The sequence below is a fragment of the Arabidopsis lyrata genome (genome assembly GCF_000004255.2).
Source record: "Arabidopsis lyrata subsp. lyrata unplaced genomic scaffold ARALYscaffold_8, whole genome shotgun sequence".
Classification (NCBI taxonomy): Eukaryota; Viridiplantae; Streptophyta; class Magnoliopsida; order Brassicales; family Brassicaceae; genus Arabidopsis; species Arabidopsis lyrata.
Window position 1 is genome coordinate 22616542 of NW_003302548.1, and position 20355 is coordinate 22636896.

Consider the following 20355-nt stretch of genomic DNA (forward strand, 5'->3'; position numbering starts at 1 on the left):
AATTATACAATTGATGGGGTTTGGAATTGTTAAATGTGAAATGAGCAGGTTAATAGATAACGTTGGTTGGTGAAGTCGACTGGTTTGGTTTAATTTGTCGTGGAGCTTTCTAATTTTGTCATCGATTGGTTCTAATTAGGAATAACACACACGCATGCGGATAAATATAATATCTTACGGTTGATTAGTGTGATATTGAACTACATAATAAATCGAATTGATTGATGTGGGGCTAGTTTCAAAGCTAATTCAAGGTCGTAATCATACATCATTTATGTATTTACATTCACCGACTGTATCTGCAATTTGCATAATGTGGAAGAGCACTTTTTAGTATACGCCATAAGCAAGTGGACGACTTTAACAGAGAGACGCATTTTCTACAGACCAACATTATCATCCAGCGACGACGATCGGACCAATCTTATAATTCCCTCAGATCCGCAAATATTTGTACCTCTCTAATCAATAAAAGCTATTCCAAAAAAATAAAAACTCCCAGCTTTTACTATGGAAAAAGCAACCCTAAATTTGTTTTCCAAATGGTCGAAATTGTACTCGTGTTTACTTAATGATACCTATTATTATCACCGCAAAAATAACTTTTATCGATCGATACACAATTCGAACATAACTTTTGGAAGAAAAAAAACAAGAATGTCACCAAGGCGTTATAACAACAAGTAACAAAGAATGTAACAGACTAACAGTATCAGGAACAGATAAAGAAAATAATAATTGTAGGGTTTTTCTCTTCTATCAATTTATTTTCATCGTTTCTGGTGAAAAAACGTAAACCCAGTTTCAGAACACTCCTTTGTGCTCCATCAGCTCATACTGTAAATAGCAAATTCCTTTGTCTTCTCCTAATTCCCTTTTTGTTTTTTTTTGGGTTCCTGATTATTATTATTATTATTATTCCGATAAAAATAATATAGCATGGGCTCGATCAATACTCAATAGACACGAGCTTTGGGAGGGAAAGTGTCGATCTCATCGTCGAGAGTGTCCATGTGAACAGGCCTATACTCCAATCTCACTTTCTCATCTTCCCAATATCCCAATGTATGCTTCATCCATTCTCCATCCTCTCTTTTCTGCATACACATTCATTATGGTTTCATCATTATGGCATAAATCAATCAATGTGGAAAGGCTAAGGAAGGAATCAAACCGTGAAGTCTTCCCGAGCATGTGCTCCTCTACTTTCCTTTCGTGCTTCCGCTGAATGCATTGTTATCGAAGCGTTTATCAGAAGGTTCTCCAGCTCCAACGTCTCTATCAAATCAGAGTTCCTGCAAATTATTCATTAGTTTCCAAGATTAACAAGAGTTTCACCAGATTTTATAACAGTATAATAATCAATGCCATGTGAATGAAGTCTGTCTTACCATATCATACTCCGATCTTTCACCTGGACATCCCCAAAACTTTCCCAGGCCTTGTCAATCAACTGACAACCTGTCATTGTTTCACGGTAATAAATGGTAAAGAAAATGGTTTGCAGTTGCAGGTGAGAGCTTTAAATAAATGCAGAACAAATTCTGATAATTGTTTACCTTCTTCCAATGTTTCTTGCGTGCGGAACACAGCTGCGTTGTTCTGCATAACTCTCTGCATGTTCAATCTGATACTTGAGGTAGGAAGCGACCCATTTGAGTTTCTCAACCTGTCCAGCCATGCAATAGTCTTCTCACCCGCATCCTTCTCAAGAGGTTTCTGTTTCTCCCCTGCACCAATCGAATAAAGAAAAAAATGATCAGAAGAGACTTATCTTTTATAATAATAGCAGTCTCGAGATCCTCAAAAAAGACCAACCTGGTTTGCTTATCTCCGCAACCCTATTTGCACAAGCACGACCAAAGACGACAATGTCGAGCAATGAATTTGCACCAAGCCTGTTGGCACCATGAACAGATGCACAAGCTGCCTCTCCAGCAGCCATTAGCCCAGGTACCACTGCATCTGGATTATCGCCTTTGATGGTAACTACCTGCAGGATTTAACAGAATTGCTTTCAGTGATAGGCTTCGAATGCATCTCATGCTTCACTCAACACAAATTTCAGTAAAGTTTCTTAAAAGACTTTTCTTACCTCGCCATGGTAGTTTGTTGGGATACCACCCATGTTATAATGAACCGTGGGTAAGACGGGAATTGGCTCTTTGGTAACATCAACACCAGCAAAGATGGCAGCGGTCTCAGAGATTCCAGGAAGCCTTTCTTTCAGAACTTCTGGAGGAAGATGATTCAGATGGAGATAGATATGATCCTTATGCGGTCCTGGAAGATATCAGCAAAAGTTGTCCAGGATGAGAATCAAACTAGACGAATCACAATATCAAAAGCATAGATACACCTTGAAATCACGTAATGAGAGTTTGCTCCGAAAATTAAAACTTGTTTTCAGTGGAGCATACCTACACCACGACCTTCCCTGATTTCCATAGTCATGGATCTGGAGACAACATCTCTTGATGCAAGATCCTTGGCTGTAGGAGCATATCGCTCCATAAAACGTTCACCTTCACTGTTTCTAAGGATACCTCCTTCACCTCGAGATCCTACAATTGTATATAGTGCAAACATTAAAGATGTAATTGTGAAAAACACTTAAACCTTATATTGCAAACGAATTCGAGTATGTGAGGACAAGATACTAACCTTCAGTGATGAGACATCCAGCCCCATATATACCAGTTGGATGGAACTGAACAAACTCTAAGTCCTGCATATATTTATTAGACAAAAAGATTATTAGCATACAAATGACAGACAAATACATCGTACACCATTTTTAATAAAAACAAAACAGGTGGGAAACCTGCAATGGAAGACCGGCCCGTGCAACCATGGCATTTCCATCTCCTGTGCATGTATGTGCTGAGGTTGCAGAGAAGTATGCTCTGCCGTACCCCTGGAAAAACATCAGCCACCAGGTGAGTATATTTTCCCTATTGCAAAAATTTTTATCATGTAAAAACTAGCTCACCCCAGTTGCCAAAATTGTTTGTGAAGAGCGGAAACGATGCAATGTTCCATCTTCCATGTTTAGTGCAATTACACCCTGGCAACTGCCTGCATATCAGATAGAAATGTTGAATTAACTTCAGATCGCTTTCCCATAAGTCTAAAATTGATCAATAAGAGCCATCCAACCCCCTCATAAAATCAATTACTACTTGTGATTTCTAGTGACATCACCCCTCCACCAAATTGGCAAATGCTAATGGAAGCGACAGTAAAAGCAGAATAACTGTCATTAACTTACCATCACTAGCCATAAGCAAATCCAAGGCGAAGTATTCAACAAAGAACTGAGTGTTGTGCTTCATAGCTTGTCCATAGAGAGTATGCAACAGAGCATGCCCAGTCCGATCAGCAGCACAAGCACAACGATAGGCCTGACCACCTGATGGTAGAATAATAAGAAAGCCAATATGAGAAACCTATTAAAACAAAGTAAATAAGAACATCAATACTAAACTCACCTTTTCCAAAGTCAAGACTCTGACCACCAAATGCACGCTGGTAAATTTTCCCTTCTTCAGTACGAGAGAAAGGCAGCCCATAATTCTCAAGTTCAATGACTGCTTTTGGTGCCTCTCTACACATATACTGGATAGCATCTTGATCACCTAAACAAAGAAAAAATCAAGAAAGAACTCACTAATCGATTCAATAAACCACATAACAGCTACAAGAAGCAAAACAATTTCACTAAAAAAAGAAACAGAAACGAAAGGAAGACCAAGAATACCTAGCCAGTCACTTCCTTTGACAGTGTCATACATGTGCCATCTCCAGTCATCTTCGGACATATTTCCCAGTGCAGCATTAATACCACCCTTCACAATTTTTTCAAAATCATAAACACTCAATCACAACAAATCCATATAAAAATCTATAATAGACAGAGATTTGTAACCAAAGATACCTGAGCAGCAACAGTATGTGACCTTGTGGGGAAAAGCTTAGTAATGCAAGCGGTGTTAAATCCATGCTCCGATAAACCAATCGCCGCCCTAAGTCCAGCACCACCAGCTCCCACCACAACCGCATCATAGGTGTGATCAACTATCGTATAAGAGGATCTCGTATCGGTCTGCTCAACAGGTAACAAAAACAAACACCAAAAAGCAAATCGATCAAAATCTATTTAGAATAAAATCAACGGAAGGATAATTTTCAACAATTTGCTTGACTGCTAACGCATTTGAATGGCGGATAAAACTATGATTCGTGAATTACGTAAGATCGAATTGGAAAAATTAACAAAACGGAAGGAGAAGGAAGAGAGATCATACAGAACCGGTGGAGAAGAATCTGGAAAAGCGAGATCCAGAGACGCCATCAAAGAGTGAAGAGGTCTTTGAAGAAGGAGCTCGAAAGCCACGAGAGACGCAGCGCCACATCTTCGTGTTGATGATTCCACAAGCGAATCAGTTTCTTCGATGCAAATCTCCTTAGAAGAAATGAGAGAATACGAATTAGTTTTTCGTAGAGGAAGTTCCCTTAAAGAGGAAGACGCGAACGGAGTGAGAGATAGCCACCGAGGCGCTTAAAATAAGAAAAATGGAAAACGATGATGACTTCTCTTAAATTCCCTTAATTACCCCTATTATCACACACTATTTACGCCTAACCCGGTTTGCTTTACTAACTAAACCCCCCTAAGATTAGCTCTTGTAATGGTCAAATTGTCAATAATACCCCTATAAATACTTTTACCCAAATGTTTGGTGCCCCATTTATTCTTGTCGGCGTCGCGTGTTCATGTTTAGTCCAGTAGATGCTGAGACGAGAAAACTATTCAATATTTACAAGAATCATTAACAACAAATCCGATGTCGTCCAGCGGTTAGGATATCTGGCTTTCACCCAGGAGACCCGGGTTCGATTCCCGGCATCGGAGCTTTTTGCGCTTATCCTTTTACTCTACCCATGTTTTTTGAATTATTTCGACCGACTGAGCCTAATCATCATAAGTTAACAAAGCCCAAATCCAAAACATAAGACCCCAACACCCAACAAGTTTGAGAGATATAGCCCAATGCCAAATTTCAAAATACAGGACAATAACATTAGCATAATACTCATAGTATTACCGCAATTGCAAAATTCAGAGGGCCAATTGTTTTCATCACATTAAGAGCTAATCACCATTAACTCTCATGTTTTCAGGGTTTTATTAAGCGAGTTCTTTAACTTACAAAAACTTCCGAGCCCTCTACTTCCGATCCCTCTAATAATCAAATCCTTCCAGCCAAAAGTAACCGAGTCATGTTCCGGAAAAAAAGAAAAAACCACACTGAAGTGATTTCAATGAGTTGCTTAATGGGTCCTAACTGTTCAGGGAAGACAGCATTCCTCCCGAACTAGGCAGGACCACTTCCCAACCTGGACCCTTCACTGGAAAAGCTTCATCAGCTTGCGTCTCCCCCGGTGCAGTAATTGTCAGGTCACTCCGGTCAAGCAGCCTGTCAAGATCCTCATCGCTTATATCGGTTTGTATCAGTTTATCTTCAGCAGTTTCATCTTCCTTAAGCAACGCCAGTATGTCCTCTTCCTGTGTGTTAGTTTGGTTCAAGCTTTTAATAGAAGATTACGTTTTTATTAAGTGTATATAAAAGGATTTGAGTTTTGAGATATATTAAACCTCTAGAGGTGTTGAAGACTTGGCACGTTCTTGATGAAACTGCCCTTTGCCAATAACCACATGTTCCAGCTTGAGCTTACTGTACGCTCGTTTCAAAACCCGAGTCTGTGCAAGTGTCATAAACCAATCTCATGAGGCAACAATCTCATTGGTTTGGAGTTAACATAGTTTGATATGAACAACAAAGAGTTTTACCTCTACCGACTGAGCCGTTGAGAGCCTATAAACATGAACAGGTTTCGTCTGCCCGATTCTGTGGCATCTGTCCATGGCTTGCAAGTCCATTTGAGGGTTCTGAAGATCAGACAAAACACAGTTTGAGACTACATGAAAGAGAAAGAAATTCCTTCAAAGAAAATTAACTGATTTGATTACCCAGTCGCTGTCGTAGAGGATGCATGTATCAGCAGCAGTAAGATTGATTCCGAGTCCTCCAGCTCTGGTACTGAGGAGAAAGATACTACAGCTGCTCTTCTCATCACTGAAATCTTTGATCTGTTTCAAGGTAGAGAGAGAGACCTTATGGTTATAATATTTGGTCAGAATATTGCTTAAAAGCAAAGCAAAGCAGAAGCACAGGTGAAACCTGTCTTCTCCGTTCATCCAGCTTCACATTGCCATCGATTCTGCAAACCTCAAATCCCTTCTCACTGAAGTAGTAATCCATTATGTCCAAGAGTTTCGTCCATTGGGAGAAGATTAGGACCTGGTCATCAGCAAATGGATCAGAGTAGTTCTCAAAGGGAAATGAGTTACGAGCCATGGGTTTGTGAAACATACTTTGTGATTATTGGCAAATAACCGAACAAGTAATCTCTCCAATAAGCGGAATTTACCACACTGTCCAACAATTTCTTCAACAGGAGGGTAGAGATCTGTCACGAAATGAAACAATTAGACAGATCAGTAAAACAGAAGTTTTTCTTACGTTTCTTAAAAGACGATGACATACATGAACCATCTATTTGCCCCTGGAGAAGGTCAGGATGGTTGCAGTTCTTCCGAAGTTGAACCATCAGGTTGTTAAGCTTTCCCTTCCAGCCTTGACCTGAAGTAAAAGGGATGAACAAAGCAATGCAGAAAATAACATAATCAAACATAAAGAAGATCAAGTACCTCGGATAGCATTCTCTCCAAGATGTGCTTCCAACGTGTGATTCACGAGATGTTCCTGGAACTTTTTCTGATGATCAGTCATTGTAGCATACATTATAATCTCCTTTTTCCGCGGAAGCGAGAGCTCAACATCACATTTCATTCTTCGAAGGATGAATGGTCGTAGTATACCATGAAGTTTGGAAACAACCTAGACAAAAATGTACTCTTCGCATGAGACATAGATACAATCAAAGAAATCTAGTAAAATTGATATAATTGTTCATACTTGAGCTCTTCTTTTCTCTTCTTCTTCCTTGGTTGCTTCGTTTTTGTTCTTTTCAGAAAAATCAAACCTGTAGAGACTCATTTTATCAGTTAGATACTTAGAAAGGAATGAATGTCAAAAAGCTGCTACTAATTTTAACATATGAAAAAAAAACAGAAAGACTAGTTAGCGATAATAGTAGAAAAGGACCATGTTTGTACCATGATTCAAATTCATCATGCGATGTAAAGATGTCTGGCAGAATAAAATTCAACAGTGACCAAAGCTCAGACAAATTATTTTGCAGAGGTGTTCCTGTCAGCAGAAGTTTGTTATCCATCTTCAAGTGTTTTAGTTCCCTCAGCAATTTACACTTGTGGTTTTTCAACCTGTGGCCCTATAATATACAAGAACAAAAGTATCAGTTAGAAGGATCATCTTGATCTTCAAAGCCTAGTACATTAGCCAATCTCGAAAATTACCTCATCAATCACAACATATTTCCATGGATAGTGCCGCAGATTTCTTTTAGCATCATTCATAGCAACCTCATATGAAGTAATAACTATAGGGAACTTCGAACCAACAGTTTTGGGCATGTGCTTTCTCCTGAGCTCATCCCTTTGTTTTTTATCCCCATGGTAGATGATAGCATTGATGGAAGGCGTGAACCTAATCAACAAGGGAAGAAAACTTTCAACAGAAACCCCAAAGCGTTGCATCTATACAAGCACAAATGGTCAAGAGAGTAGTACCTAGCAATCTCATTGAACCAATTTGAAAGTGTAGACAGTGGAGCTATGACTAGATATGGACCGTCCAACCCATTTCCTTTCAGATGTGATAAGAAACCAATCGTTTGAATTGTCTTTCCAAGTCCCATTTGATCAGCTAAGATTCCATTCAAACCATTCTGCCACAATGATATTAGCCATTTGACACCTTTAAGCTGATAAGACTTTAACTGTCCACCAGTGAGAAGAGGACATAGTTCACCCTGCTCTTTCATGACTCTTTCTTCCTCTGTCAGATCTGAGTTGGTGGAGTCACCATCTTCTTTAGATCTTGAAATCATAGCAGCAACCGCTCTCTTAGCCTTAGTCTGATTGAAGAAAAAAGAATCCAACAACATCCAAGTAAGTTACTCTCCCAAACAAGCAGAAAAAACAATATATACAAGATCATGCATAGTAGATGAAAATTATATATGGAACCAACATTGTTGTACTGAGAAGCAGCCTTTCTTTTGCGTCCACGACCAGTCTTCTCGGGCTCAGCTTTTTGGCTCTCACCTTCTATCCCATTCTAGCAAAACAAATTTCACCCACAAGTAGTCAAAAATAAGAAAAATTACTCCCATTCCAAAAGTGAGAAACCAAAAAGAAGAAGGAAATAAAGAAGATTACAATGGTGATATCCTCCATTTTCTCAAGGAGAAACTCAGAGTAGAGCTGAGTTTGCGTCAAGAGCTCATCGAGTTTAGTAAACTGAGTTTCATTCAAATCAGGAGCAACAGCAGATCCAGCATTGTTAGCTTTCTCTTCATCTTCCCGAATTTTGAGCAGCTTCTCTTCCTCCTGAGCCATGGCTTCAGAAATAAGAGATGAATCTCCATTTTTGGCTAAAAGTATCTCTTCCTCTACAACAGTAACACTTTTCTCCTTACAGTTTTCCTTCACATCCAGAAAAAGGACAAAATCAAGTAGTGAAAGTAATACCCATTTACAGAAAACCCAGATCAAAAGAGTAACACACAAAGTTTCAGATTCCTAAAAGAAGAAAAAGGGAAAAAGAGCAAACTAAACTTTTTCTAATTATTATTATTCAAAGGTCTCACCAAGCAACCAAACTACGAAGGGGAAATAGTAAAACCCAGAACAAACCTCTTCGTTGAGAACAGAAGTGGGTGAATCACCAGACGCATCTTTCTCCGTTTTCCCGTCGCTGACCATTTCCGAAGCCCTAGGAGTTCAAAAATCCAAAATCGGGAAATGGTAAATCATCAGAGAATATAATCCAAAACGCGACAGGCAAAATTACGCAGAGAGGGAACCAACAAAGAAAAACCCAAGAACAGCGAGCGATTTCGAGAGCGTTAAGGACCCAGAAAATCGCCGGGAATAAAGAAACGAAAAGGAAAGGTGAGAGACTTACTGAGTGATTTTTTTGGAGCGCAGACTAACCATCGAAGGAGAAGGAAATTCCGGTAAGAAAAACCCAAACGGCGGGAGAAACCACCGAGCTGAACAGTCTCCGTCGCTTTTGGAGAGCAAATTCAAAAACGAGGGTATAATGAAAAGACACACTCTCACATTTACGCCTTTTTCTAATTGTTTATTAAATCGGGAGTCGCGCCCATGGGCGGGAAGCTCGAAATGGCTGTTTTACCCCTACAAATTTTCCCCTTTTTTACGATTTTGGACATAAGATCGTATTTGTTCAAAAAAAAAAAAAAAAAAAGGATATAAGATCGTATTATTAAACTAAAAATTAAAAAAAAAAAAAAAAAACATGTATGGGCATTAAGTAGTGATAATATTAATTAACACCTAGTTTTTTCGTACATTAATGTAGAGGTTAACATTTCAAAAGCTTTTAAGCTAAAACGGTAAATGGTTTTGTAACAGGTAGGCAAGAGATTCATACAAGTTTCATCATACACCAGATTGTGATATTTATTGTTATCGCTATGGAGAAAATAAAAACATTATCTGATATCAGATTAATATTCACGTTATTTTGATCGCTCAGACTGTTTGTAGTCGTGATCGTCATTACGGTATTCGAACTCAATCATAACGCCTAACGGTCCCCGTACTGACTATAATGGTCGGTCTCAGCACGCTTGTACTACTCGTAATGGCTTAAACGCCTACGCCCTTCATAGTATCCATGACCTTCCTATAACTTATTTTGTCGTGGAAACTAACTCATATCAAGGCATTTTGCGGTAATTGTGACAATCTATTAGTAAATAATCTCATTCTCATTAATTGAAGTAAAATGTACAATTGTGGGTTTATATACAATTGACCAGGCCTAAACCAAAGCCTCTAAACCAGACTTAACCATCCTATACAGACTCCAATTAAGCTAAGTAAAGCATAACATATATAAAACTCTATACTAATGAACTATATACATTAATAGTCCCCCTCAAGATGGGGCAAAGATATTAAGGAGACCCATCTTGCTTAGCATTTGTCTGAAGAGGGATGGATAAAGCGGTTTTGTGAAAGGATCTGCAAGTTGAAGATGAGTATTGATGTGAAGCAATTTAAACAAACCTGCAACCAACCTTTCACGCACACTGTGACAGTCGGATTCTATGTGTTTGGTGCGTTCGTGAAACACAGAGTTATTGGCAATGTGGATGGCAGCAGTGTTGTCACAGAATAGCGGAGTTGGCTTACTGAGTGGTATGCGGAGTTCTTTGAAGAAATGATTAAGCCATACCAATTCATCTGTTGCAAAAGACAAGGCTCTGTATTCAGCTTCTGCAGAAGACTTGGAGACCACTTGCTGCTTCTTAGATTTCCAAGAAATGAGAGAAGAGCCCAAGAACATGCAGTAACCATTGGTAGAGCGTCTTGTATCTAGGCAAGATTCCCAATCTGCATCTGCAAATACTTGAAGTTGAAGTTCAGCTTTAGAAGAGTAAAACAAACCTTGGCCAATAGTCCCTTTGATATAGTGTAAAATCTTGTAGACTGCCTTTTGGTGAGCATGTCTAGGAGCTTTAGAGAACTGACTGAGTTTGATGACTGCAAAGGTGATGTCAGGCCGTGTGATTTGGAGATACATCAGTCTACCAATAAGACGTCTGTAAGACTTAGCATCAACAAGATCTCCACCAGAATCTTTGGAAAGCTTGACACTAGGATCCATGGGTATACTTGAAGGTTTGCAGCCCAATAGACCTGTTTCATCCAAAAGATCCAAAGCATATTTTCTTTGACAAACATGAATGCCAGCAGCAGATCTAGCAATTTCAAGACCAAGAAAATATTTGAGAGGACCAAGATCACGGAGCTTGAAACAGTTCTTGAGCTGAGACTTCAAATTAGCTACTGCAGCATCATTATTGCTAGCAATAATAATGTCATCATTATACACCAAAACACAAAAGAAGAGTTCAGTGGTGATTTTGAGAAAACATGTATGATCAGAATGGGATTGAATGAAACCCAAACCAGTAAGAGTGACAGAGAACTTTAAGAACCACTGTCGAGAGGCTTGCTTCAAGCCATATAAAGATTTCTTCAATCTGCAAACAGCATTGGGTGGAAGAGAGTCCCCCTGTTTTGCTGCATATCCAAGAGGAAGCTTCATATATATTTCCTCATCAAGGTCCCCATTCAAGAAAGCATTAGAGATATCTAATTGATGGAGAGTAAACCCATAAATGGCAGAAACAGCAAGGATGAGCTTCACAGATGTAAGTTTGCAGACTGGTGAAAAAGTATCATTAAAGTCAATTCCTTCTTGTTGAGTGTAGCCTTTAGCAACCAACCTAGCCTTATACCTCTCTATGCTTCCATCAGAGTTGTATTTGATCTTAAAAATCCACTTACAACCAATTGGCTTTTTATCAGGAGGTAGGCTGCAGATTTCCCATGTATGGGTAGTTTCCAAAGCACCAACTTCATCATTCATAGCTCCACGCCACACAAGAATTTATTTTGCTTCAGTGTAGGTAGAGGGTTCTTTTGTTTTGTCTATGGAAACCAAGAATGAAAGATAAAGCGCTGACACTTTATCATAAGAAAGGAATTCAGCAATTTCATGTATGGTTGAAGATCCTACTGAATGACAGTAGTAATCTTGAAGGTAAGCTGGTTTTTTAATTCTCCTATGTGATGTTTGAACAGAAGGTTCAGGGACATCTATAGAACTAGCAGAAGGCATAGTTTCTATGGAAGATGAGGATATAGAAGTATCCTCAGCAGATATAATAGGAGACATAGGAGAAGTACTAAGAAGGTCAGGAAAGAAATTTTTAGATTCTTGTGAAAGACCAAGCTTAGCAAAAGGAAAGAGCTCCTCATGAAAAACTACATGTCTGGAAATGAAAATATCATTAGTTTCCAAGTCAAGTAGTTTATATCCTTTGTATCCGGAAGGATAACCAAGGAAAACACATGCACGAGCTCGGGGATCAAACTTAAGTCTATTCTTGGGAGAGGTTGATGCATAACAAAGACATCCTAGAACTCTCAATTCAGCATAGTTAGGAGTTTTCTTTGTTAAAACCTCAAAAGGACTGATATCCTCTAGCACAGGAGCCGGGAGACGATTAATGAGATGCACAACAGAAAGAATACAATCTCCCCAATAAGAGAGAGGGAGATGTGACTGAAATAGAAGAGATCTAGCAACATTAAGAATGTGCTGATGCTTTCTTTCTACAACAGAATTCTGCTGTGGGGTTTCAGGACATGAATGATAAGAAATGATGCCTTTAGATTGGTATAACTGAGTGAAATTGAATTCGTGAGCATTGTCAGATCTAACCCCCTTAACTCTAGTCTCAAATTGAGTTTCTACCATGCTAAGGAAAGCAGGAAATAAGTGTAAGACATCAGATTTATTTTTCATTAGATACACCCAAGTAGCCCTAGAATGATCATCAACAATGGTTAAGAAATACTTAAAACCATCATGAGTGGGAGTAGAGAAGGGACCCCAAGTATCTATATGAACTAATTCAAAAGGAGTCTTACAAATATTTTGATGAGAAATAAAAGGAATATGTTTTTGTTTAGCCAAATGGCAAGTTTTACAATGAAAATCTTTTTGGATTTTTGGTTCTTTTTTAAACTGTAAAAGAGTAGAAAGAGACTGAAGTTTATAAAAAGAAGGGTGATCTAACCGTTTGTGCCAGAGATCATGAGAAATGACAGAGGCTGCTACCATAGAATCCTTATTTATAGGCAGATCAATGGATTGAATATCCAGAAAATAGAGATTAGCCACCTGTCTACCCAAGTCAATCATTAAGTCCCGAGAAGGATCCTGAAGGACACAAGAAGTTTCATCAAACCAGATTTTACAACCCATAGACTTAGTTAGACAACTGACACTAAGAAGATTGAATTTGAATTGGGGAATGAAAAGAACATCATGAAGCACTAAATGTCTACCCAAATGAACAGTTCCTATTCCAACAATGCTCACTAGACCACCATTAGGAAGATTGACATTGGTGTTTTCAATAGTTTTGAAAGTGGAGAAGGAAGATTTATCATGGCAGATATGGTTAGTGGCTCCTGTGTCTATAACCCAAGCATTAATAGCTATGATATTGCTATTTGTAGAACAAGTATAAGGCCTATCAACACTGGTAAAAGAACAAATGATAGAAGGATAAAAGGTACCAGGTGTTGGGCCAGTGGAAGAGGAAGAAGGCAAGGAAGACACTGAAACAGCATGAACTTCAGGTGTGATAGTAGAGCTATGGATTTTGGTGTTGAGAAAGGAAACTATCTTCTGCATTTGTTCTGTGGAAAGATCATCACTCAGCTTGACATTATCAGCAACTGCAGGAACCTCAACAATACCATCAGCTGTGACGTTTGCTGCAGAAGGAGATCTTGAGAACTTAAAACGAGGATGACCAACTGGATATCCATTCTTTTTGTAGCATTTGTCCATGACATGTCCTGTCTTACCACAGAAAGTACAGATAGGTTTATCTTTTCTCTGAAATTGGTAATTACCAGAAGGGAAGCTCTGAGTAGACTGCTGTGAGACTTGAAAAGCTGATGAATCTAGAGCACCAGTAGGAACACAGGCTGACCTCTGAGAGTCATCTTGGTCTAGCAGATTATAAACCTCAGACAGAGTAGGCAGACTCTTCTTCATCAAAATTTGACTTAGAACTGTGTCATAGGTATTATTGAGTCCCATCAGGAAATCAATAACACGATTGGTTTCTCTTTCAGCTAACAAATCTTCAACACTCCTTGCATTAACCTGAAGACTGGAGAGTTCTTCCCATAGAGACTGAGTCTTAGTATGATATGTAGACAAATCCATACTACCTTGACGAAGTGAATGAATCTGTTGACGCAATTTGTAAAGCCGTGGAAGATTTGATTTGTGAAATCGAGTGTGTAGATCTTTCCAGATTTCTGTTGCAGTCGCAAAGTACAAAATGCTAGAGTAGATCTGCTTCGATACACTATTCAGCAACCATGACTTAACCATGCTATTACATCTCTTCCAAATAAAGTAGTAAGGATCATCTTCAGCAGGTCGAACAATAGATCCATCCACAAATCCAAACTTATTCTTAGCTTCGATACTAGTCGTTATCGCTACAATCCAAGTTCCATAGTTGGTTCCATCTAAGAGATCAGGAACGAGAACTAAACCTGGATGATCGGAGCTATGAAGATGAAAAGGACTGTGAATGTTATCCGGAGAGTCCGAAACCGTAAACGGAGTAGAGGAAGACCGAGATCGAGTAGCGATTGGCTGATGTGTGGATCCAGCGGCAACACGCATCGGCGATGAGCTACGAGTCTTGGTATTGGAGATCGGAGAGCTAATTTCCGGCGGATCTGGTGTAGATGCGCGATACTTCGAGGTCGTCTTTCGTTTTCCCATTAGAGCCAACAACGAGCTGAAAAAGAGCAAAAGAAGCTAAAATCGAGCTCGATCTGACGAGGAATCGGAAGAGAGGAAGTCGCAAAAGGTCTACAGCGAAGATCGGAATCGGATTTGAGCAGAAGCGACGGAGAACAAACTTTTCCGGCGAAAATGGCCGTGAAAAGTTGTTAGAGAGAGATTTGTTTACGCTCTGATACCATATTAGTAAATAATCTCATTCTCATTAATTGAAGTAAAATGTACAATTGTGGGTTTATATACAATTGATCAGGCCTAAACCAAAGCCTCTAAACCAGACTTAACCATCCTATACAGACTCCAATTAAGCTAAGTAAAGCATAACATATATAAAACTCTATACTAATGAACTATATACATTAATACAATCCGTCCCATTTTGTCCCACAAAAAGAGCGTCTTAAAAAAAAATTGACTTGTCATACCATAAAAACTTACTTCTAATAAAAAATAGTCACCATTTAAGATAGAAAAACGCATTTTGTCGTGGAAACTAACTCCCAATAGGTCATTATGTGATTTGTGACAATATGCCCCATTTTGTCTCACAAAAAAAATGTTTCGTCCTACAAAATAATTGACTTGTCACACCACAAAAACTTACTTCTTGTAATAAATAGTCACCATTTAGGAAAGAAAAATGCTTTTTTTTTGTCATGGTTACTAACTCGAAGCATTTTGTGGTGATTGTGATAATTCGCTCCATTTTGTCTTTAAAAAAAAATCGTTTTGTCCTACAAAAGAATTGACTCGTCACGGTCACACCTTAAAACTTACTTCTAGTAATAAATAGTCACCATTTTGGATAGAAAATGATTTTTGACTCAAAAACTAACTCAGCATTCTATGATAATTGTGAATCCTCTGTACTTTTTCCCACAAAAAAATTGGCTTTTCGCATCACAAAAACTTACGTATGGTAATAAATAGTCACCACACTAAAACAAAACTTAAATGTTCATATGTTCTATTGCTATCGTCCATACATTTTTAAACTATACCACAACGGGTCCGATCCAGTAGAGTAGTAAAAAATTGCAAATTTCAATACAAAAATTGTCAAAATTGCACCGAGTGAGTTGATGATATTTGTCAAAAAGTTGTGATATCGGCGAAAACGAATGACAAAAACAAAATATTAATAAAAAGCTAAATCATTTTTCAATCTGCAAATTAGCCGGAGGAAGAAAATGATCAACCGAGAGTCCCCAAACATTAAAATCAACTTCTTCTATCCTCCACTTCTCCGTCATCTGTCTCCGATGATTCGCCGACGCTTCACCGTACCGGAAAACCGTAACCGACGTTTTCCCGCCGTGAGCGATGTTCACATTGTCAACGTATCGGTAATCATCCATCACCGACTCAGCACTAGTCTCCCAGAAAACATCGTCGTCTTCCTTGGTCCTCATTCTCAGAAGTCGCGAATCTTCGAATTGAATTAAAAGTCCCGATCTTTGACTGAAATAACCCCAAATCGTGTGATGAATTATCTCAAAATTCGGACCGCTTTGAGCTTCTCGAACCGCCGGACTCGTCTCCAGTTTCAAGATAAAGCAATCCTCACCGTTGATTATCTTCTCTCCGATGCACGTTGCGTCAAGAAACAGATTCGCCGTCGAACGAGGATCTAACCCCTTATTAGTCAACAATAAATAAACCACCGGTTCAACATTTCGATAACCGGGTATTACATCAAAAAATATAATAACCGGATCTGTACCTGTAAAAACCGGCGGAGAGGTCTTGGCGTTCCGGTGGACGCAGGAGTTTGCTGGTTAGAGGAATGTCGCCATGAAAGCCGACCGTTGCTTCCACATATCACTTTACAACCGGAGACGACGAGCTCCAAACACCAAAGATCTGGATCTTTTTGCCACAAAACGAAACCACCCATTTCGTCGTTGCTCTTAAGATTCACGCCGGATTCATCTCCTTGATGAAACTCCGACGCCGTCATCTTCACTTGTCCCGTGACACACATGCTGTTCACGGCGTTTAACGCCGCTGGTCCTCCCGTCGCTGCTATGTACTGCTGGACAATGTATTTCGCCGTTGAAGCTTGCTGCAATCGTATGCATACGAAAAAAACGTAAAACATTGAAACTGAAGTTGAGTACTCTGTGTCTGATGAATAAATTAATGTAATGTAGAGTACAACACATGTATTAACAACTTTAAGTTGAATTATTACGAAGCTGATTAATGACTTTTTTGGGTTTTAATCGTAGTAAAGGATACAAGAAACAGAGGAATCATATTTTCAACATGTTCGTTAATTATGTTTTCATAAGGATTGATTTTGAGTTACTTACAATGGAGCAATCTTTGACGGGCTTATGAACAGAATGACCGACTTGAACCTGGAGAGGTATAAGAGGCGAGCCAACGAGGTAGAGAAGAAACCGGAGCTCATTGATACGAGCGGCGATAAGCGGTTGCGACCATTTATCAGACGTTTGAGCTTTCATCCACGTCATCATATTTTGCCACCTAAGCGCAACGTTGTTGCCCATACCGGAAAACATCTCCTCCGGTATCGGAACTTCCAACACCGTCTCCAAACCATCGTCCTTGTCTATGTTCGGACACAGCTTCCTCATACACTTCCCACTCCTTCTGTTCTTTCTGTTCCTCTGTTTCTCTTTTGTTCTATTGGTGATCGATTGTATGAAACCCACAAATGGTTCGAAGATTGTCAGCACGACTGTGATTCATGTAACCTTTTTTTTCTTTTTGGTATATTGATGATTCCAAAATTTGTTCCATTCTCGTATAATTGTTCTTTAAGGTCTTCCGATTTCTATTTGTGGTTCTCCTTTGTTTTAGGCTATTTTAGTTTCAGACTATTTAGTTCTTCTCTAATTTTTCGAGAAGCCATAATCGTCCTTACTCCTTAATTAGCATTGTGTTCTTGACAACAATCCCTAATTCCCTATATAAGACGTTGAAGGTGTAACATAGAGACAAGTAAGATGAACATAGTTATACAGCATCGCATGCATGGATCCGAATAATTTTGAAAAGGGAAAAAAGTGACTAAATGATATTGGTGCTCATTAGTCATTAGGTAAAATTTCCATGTAAAATTCCAAATTATGGAAAATATATATAACTCAGTTTAATGCACATGTTTTTAAGTTATTGGAAATTTTTATGTTTTTAGACTGATTTGCGTGGTCTTGGGTTGCCCTCTTCTTTAGGATTCGTTTTATAAAATTTTAGTGTAGTATTGGTCTTTAAATAAAAATCAGTCATTCCATCATTTTCATATTTTAAATTCATTTGTTTTGGTCTTTGGCCGCCCTTTTCTATAGGATTCGTATGATAAATTAATAACATTATTCTCATTACAAGTATTTATTTGTTTCCTACAATTGTGTGAAACCACAAGCTATTCATGGGTACATTTTTAGACAAACAATTTGAACCATTTATTTCCGTAGATAAAAGATCAAATAAAAAACACATACTACTGAAATAAATAATGTGTGGTAAATGATACATAACTCCCATGGGGACTACTCATTGAAAACCAGAGTCAGCCTTGTCCTTTTCAATAATTGGTCCAACCCAAATATCACACGCAATAGCAATTTCAAAAATAACGTGAAAACAGAAAAATAATAATTACATTCATACAATATTTGGTTATTTGCAAACATTTTAAATTTTACATGCAAAAATAAACAGAAAGCCCTTAAAATATGGTTGGACTTAGGTTAAAAATACGAATAATTCGGCCCAAAAAGATCATTGCGTTGTTCGGATTTAATAAACATAATCAATGTGTTCGGACGGACTTCGGATAAAGAGAGTCAAAGTATTTAGTTACAACTAATATACGTATTAAGCTCTCACTGAACAAACAAATACAAGACTATCAGGAAAAAAAAAATGATAATTTTGTTTAGATTATTATTGGATACTAGTGGTTGGAACTGTTATTTGGACCATATGTTAAGGAATTTGTATGCTGGCAGAATAGTGAGTTTATGGAGGGACCCATCTCAGCCTAAAATAATTCTTCCTTTGAAACTAACAAGAAAAGCCATTATAAAGGGGCCCCAAAATTAATTAATTTCAATGCTTGTAAAGTCAAATGCTAGTTTTTATGGCATATTTTGTATAAAACGAACATTACTGTGTACTATTCCCTCCGTTTCGTTTTAGTTATCGTTTAAGGGTTTCTCACACAAATTAAGAAAAACATTAAATTTTCTGTTTTACCCTTTATTAATATATTTTATAAAAAAATTTATTGGCCGAAACATTAAAACAGTAGGGATAAAACTAAAATTTTTACCAAACATTTGCATCGAAAACCTAAAACGATAACTATTATGAAACAAAATTTTAACTCTAAAACGACAAGTAAAACGAAACGGAGTAGCTTTTTACAAATTCGAATTTAATCTCGTCTTAATGCAAATTAATATTTAAAGGTAATCTTAAGTCAGTCGTATAGTAATAATATATTTGTCGTTTACAAAAATTTTAATTAAGAAGGAAAAAATTAAGGAGAGTGGCGGTGTAACATTACGCAGAAATCCAAGCTGGTTAGTGTTACTTTTTCATCCACCTGTCATCGTCATGTTTATCCAACGGATGCAAATTCAGATAACAAAGGACACGTGTCAGAATCTGAGCATCTCAGATGCCTACAAGGCATGAAAACGTTAAACAAAAGCTGAACGAATAATACCAAAAAAAGGTCAAAGTCAGCAAAAACAGACGAACACTGCATTAAATTGGGTTATATAGTTTCGGTAACCAGAAAGACCCACAAAGAAGAAAACAAATTGCGATTTCGAACATATTGCTACACGACAAATTCCCACAGTAAAATTGTTATTCGTTCAACAACAAAATTTGGTAAATTGTCCGACAACGCGACGGTAAGTAAATACTCTCCTTTGTCCCCGTCTAAGGCCAGTGACAGTAAAATAATTTTCCGACTCACGCGTTTTCTTATAATTTTTTTTTTTGTTATAAGATACATTTTATATGTTCCTAAGCTAAGCTACCTATATTAACTTTGGAAATACTAAACCCAATCTTAAACCAAACATGGAAATATCTTTTGACAAAATAGGTATTTTAGCTTAAAAGAAAAATCTATGTAGTAAACAATGACATAAAATAAAAATTTTAATTTCTAGAAATTTTGTGGCCATCGACGATATTAATAAATTACTTGATCAGTTGATTACGTAACACGTATGTACATTAGAAAAATAATAAAAACCTGATATTGCATTCATTCGGTACTGCATATATTCACATGCCATTTTTGATTTTTCTCAGTACACACCATCGTCTATGATATAATCTTTTCCATAAAAAGGTGAAAAAATTATTACAATATCTTTTTACTCGTCTTGTTTGGTGCCTTTAACCTTTTTACACCGTTTTCAATTTTAAAATCAAAAGATTATTCTAATTTAATTATTTGCATGGGAGTCCAAAATTCAGATTTTAGAGGAAAAACGGTCTATTTCCCCACGAGAAGTATCGCATCATAACAGATAGAGCCCATTCTTTGACCTCGGTCCATATCTCCATGAAATCAAAGTTGTATTCCTATTTCTCCCCGAATCGAAAGTTCTATAGCTAAATGTCCCCGAGTCAAAAGTTCGAGATCTAAAACCCCACATAGCTGGGTTTAATCGGTTTATTATATACAAAACTGATAAACAAA

At 37.9% G+C, this 20355-nt stretch overlaps 3 protein-coding genes and 1 non-coding gene across 4 annotated transcripts; 1 reads left to right on the forward strand and 3 right to left on the reverse strand.

The window, feature by feature from the left end:
- Positions 1-635: 635 nt before the first annotated feature.
- On the reverse strand, positions 636-4583 carry LOC9302813 (succinate dehydrogenase [ubiquinone] flavoprotein subunit 1, mitochondrial). The gene is made up of 15 exons (XM_021028129.1): positions 4308-4583; positions 3938-4105; positions 3761-3848; positions 3492-3638; positions 3272-3412; positions 2993-3078; positions 2825-2917; positions 2665-2728; positions 2421-2564; positions 2096-2283; positions 1819-1993; positions 1560-1730; positions 1392-1461; positions 1175-1295; positions 636-1097 (listed from the first exon to the last, which is right to left on the reverse strand). The coding sequence occupies exons 1-15, from the start codon at positions 4413-4415 to the stop codon at positions 957-959; spliced, it is 1905 nt and encodes a 634-aa protein (XP_020883788.1). The 5' UTR covers positions 4416-4583; the 3' UTR covers positions 636-956.
- A 260-nt stretch (positions 4584-4843) lies between these two features.
- On the forward strand, positions 4844-4915 carry TRNAE-UUC. The gene has a single exon. It is a non-coding gene; the product is annotated as a tRNA-Glu (tRNA).
- Positions 4916-5084: 169 nt separating this feature from the next.
- Positions 5085-9460, reverse strand: LOC9302814 (ATP-dependent DNA helicase DDM1). The gene is made up of 16 exons (XM_021028122.1): positions 9177-9460; positions 8906-8984; positions 8429-8695; positions 8241-8327; positions 7778-8124; positions 7505-7694; positions 7244-7419; positions 7044-7110; positions 6776-6965; positions 6612-6707; positions 6440-6534; positions 6246-6365; positions 6035-6154; positions 5855-5953; positions 5660-5764; positions 5085-5569 (listed from the first exon to the last, which is right to left on the reverse strand). The coding sequence occupies exons 1-16, from the start codon at positions 9206-9208 to the stop codon at positions 5345-5347; spliced, it is 2295 nt and encodes a 764-aa protein (XP_020883781.1). The 5' UTR covers positions 9209-9460; the 3' UTR covers positions 5085-5344.
- A 6133-nt stretch (positions 9461-15593) lies between these two features.
- LOC9302815 lies at positions 15594-18538 on the reverse strand. Its single transcript, XM_002866697.2, has 3 exons — positions 16970-18538; positions 16378-16719; positions 15594-16291 (listed from the first exon to the last, which is right to left on the reverse strand). Exons 1-3 carry the CDS (start codon positions 17255-17257, stop codon positions 15809-15811), a joined length of 1113 nt encoding a protein of 370 aa, XP_002866743.2. The 5' UTR covers positions 17258-18538; the 3' UTR covers positions 15594-15808.
- Between the last annotated feature and the right edge of the window lie 1817 nt (positions 18539-20355).

What these genes read in the sequence shown, in the direction of transcription:
- LOC9302815 (XM_002866697.2), bottom strand. Translation starts at nt 17,257, where the DNA reads ATGAGGAAGCTGTGTCCGAACATAGACAAGGACGATGGTTTGGAGACG. An exon ending in CCGTCAAAGATTGCTCCATT is followed by an intron (nt 16,720 to 16,969) that starts GTAAGTAACTCA and finishes ATACGATTGCAG; the next exon opens with CAAGCTTCAACGGCGAAATA. An exon ending in CTCTCCGCCGGTTTTTACAG is followed by an intron (nt 16,292 to 16,377) that starts GTACAGATCCGG and finishes TTGACTAATAAG; the next exon opens with GGGTTAGATCCTCGTTCGAC.
- LOC9302813 (XM_021028129.1), bottom strand. Translation starts at nt 4,415, where the DNA reads ATGTGGCGCTGCGTCTCTCGTGGCTTTCGAGCTCCTTCTTCAAAGACC. An exon ending in CAACAAACTACCATGGCGAG is followed by an intron (nt 1,994 to 2,095) that starts GTAAGAAAAGTC and finishes TAAATCCTGCAG; the next exon opens with GTAGTTACCATCAAAGGCGA. An exon ending in TGCGGAGATAAGCAAACCAG is followed by an intron (nt 1,731 to 1,818) that starts GTTGGTCTTTTT and finishes CGATTGGTGCAG; the next exon opens with GGGAGAAACAGAAACCTCTT.
- LOC9302814 (XM_021028122.1), bottom strand. Translation starts at nt 9,208, where the DNA reads ATGGTTAGTCTGCGCTCCAAAAAAATCACTCA. An exon ending in AAATGGAGGATATCACCATT is followed by an intron (nt 8,328 to 8,428) that starts GTAATCTTCTTT and finishes TTGTTTTGCTAG; the next exon opens with AATGGGATAGAAGGTGAGAG. An exon ending in AATATGTTGTGATTGATGAG is followed by an intron (nt 7,420 to 7,504) that starts GTAATTTTCGAG and finishes TGTATATTATAG; the next exon opens with GGCCACAGGTTGAAAAACCA.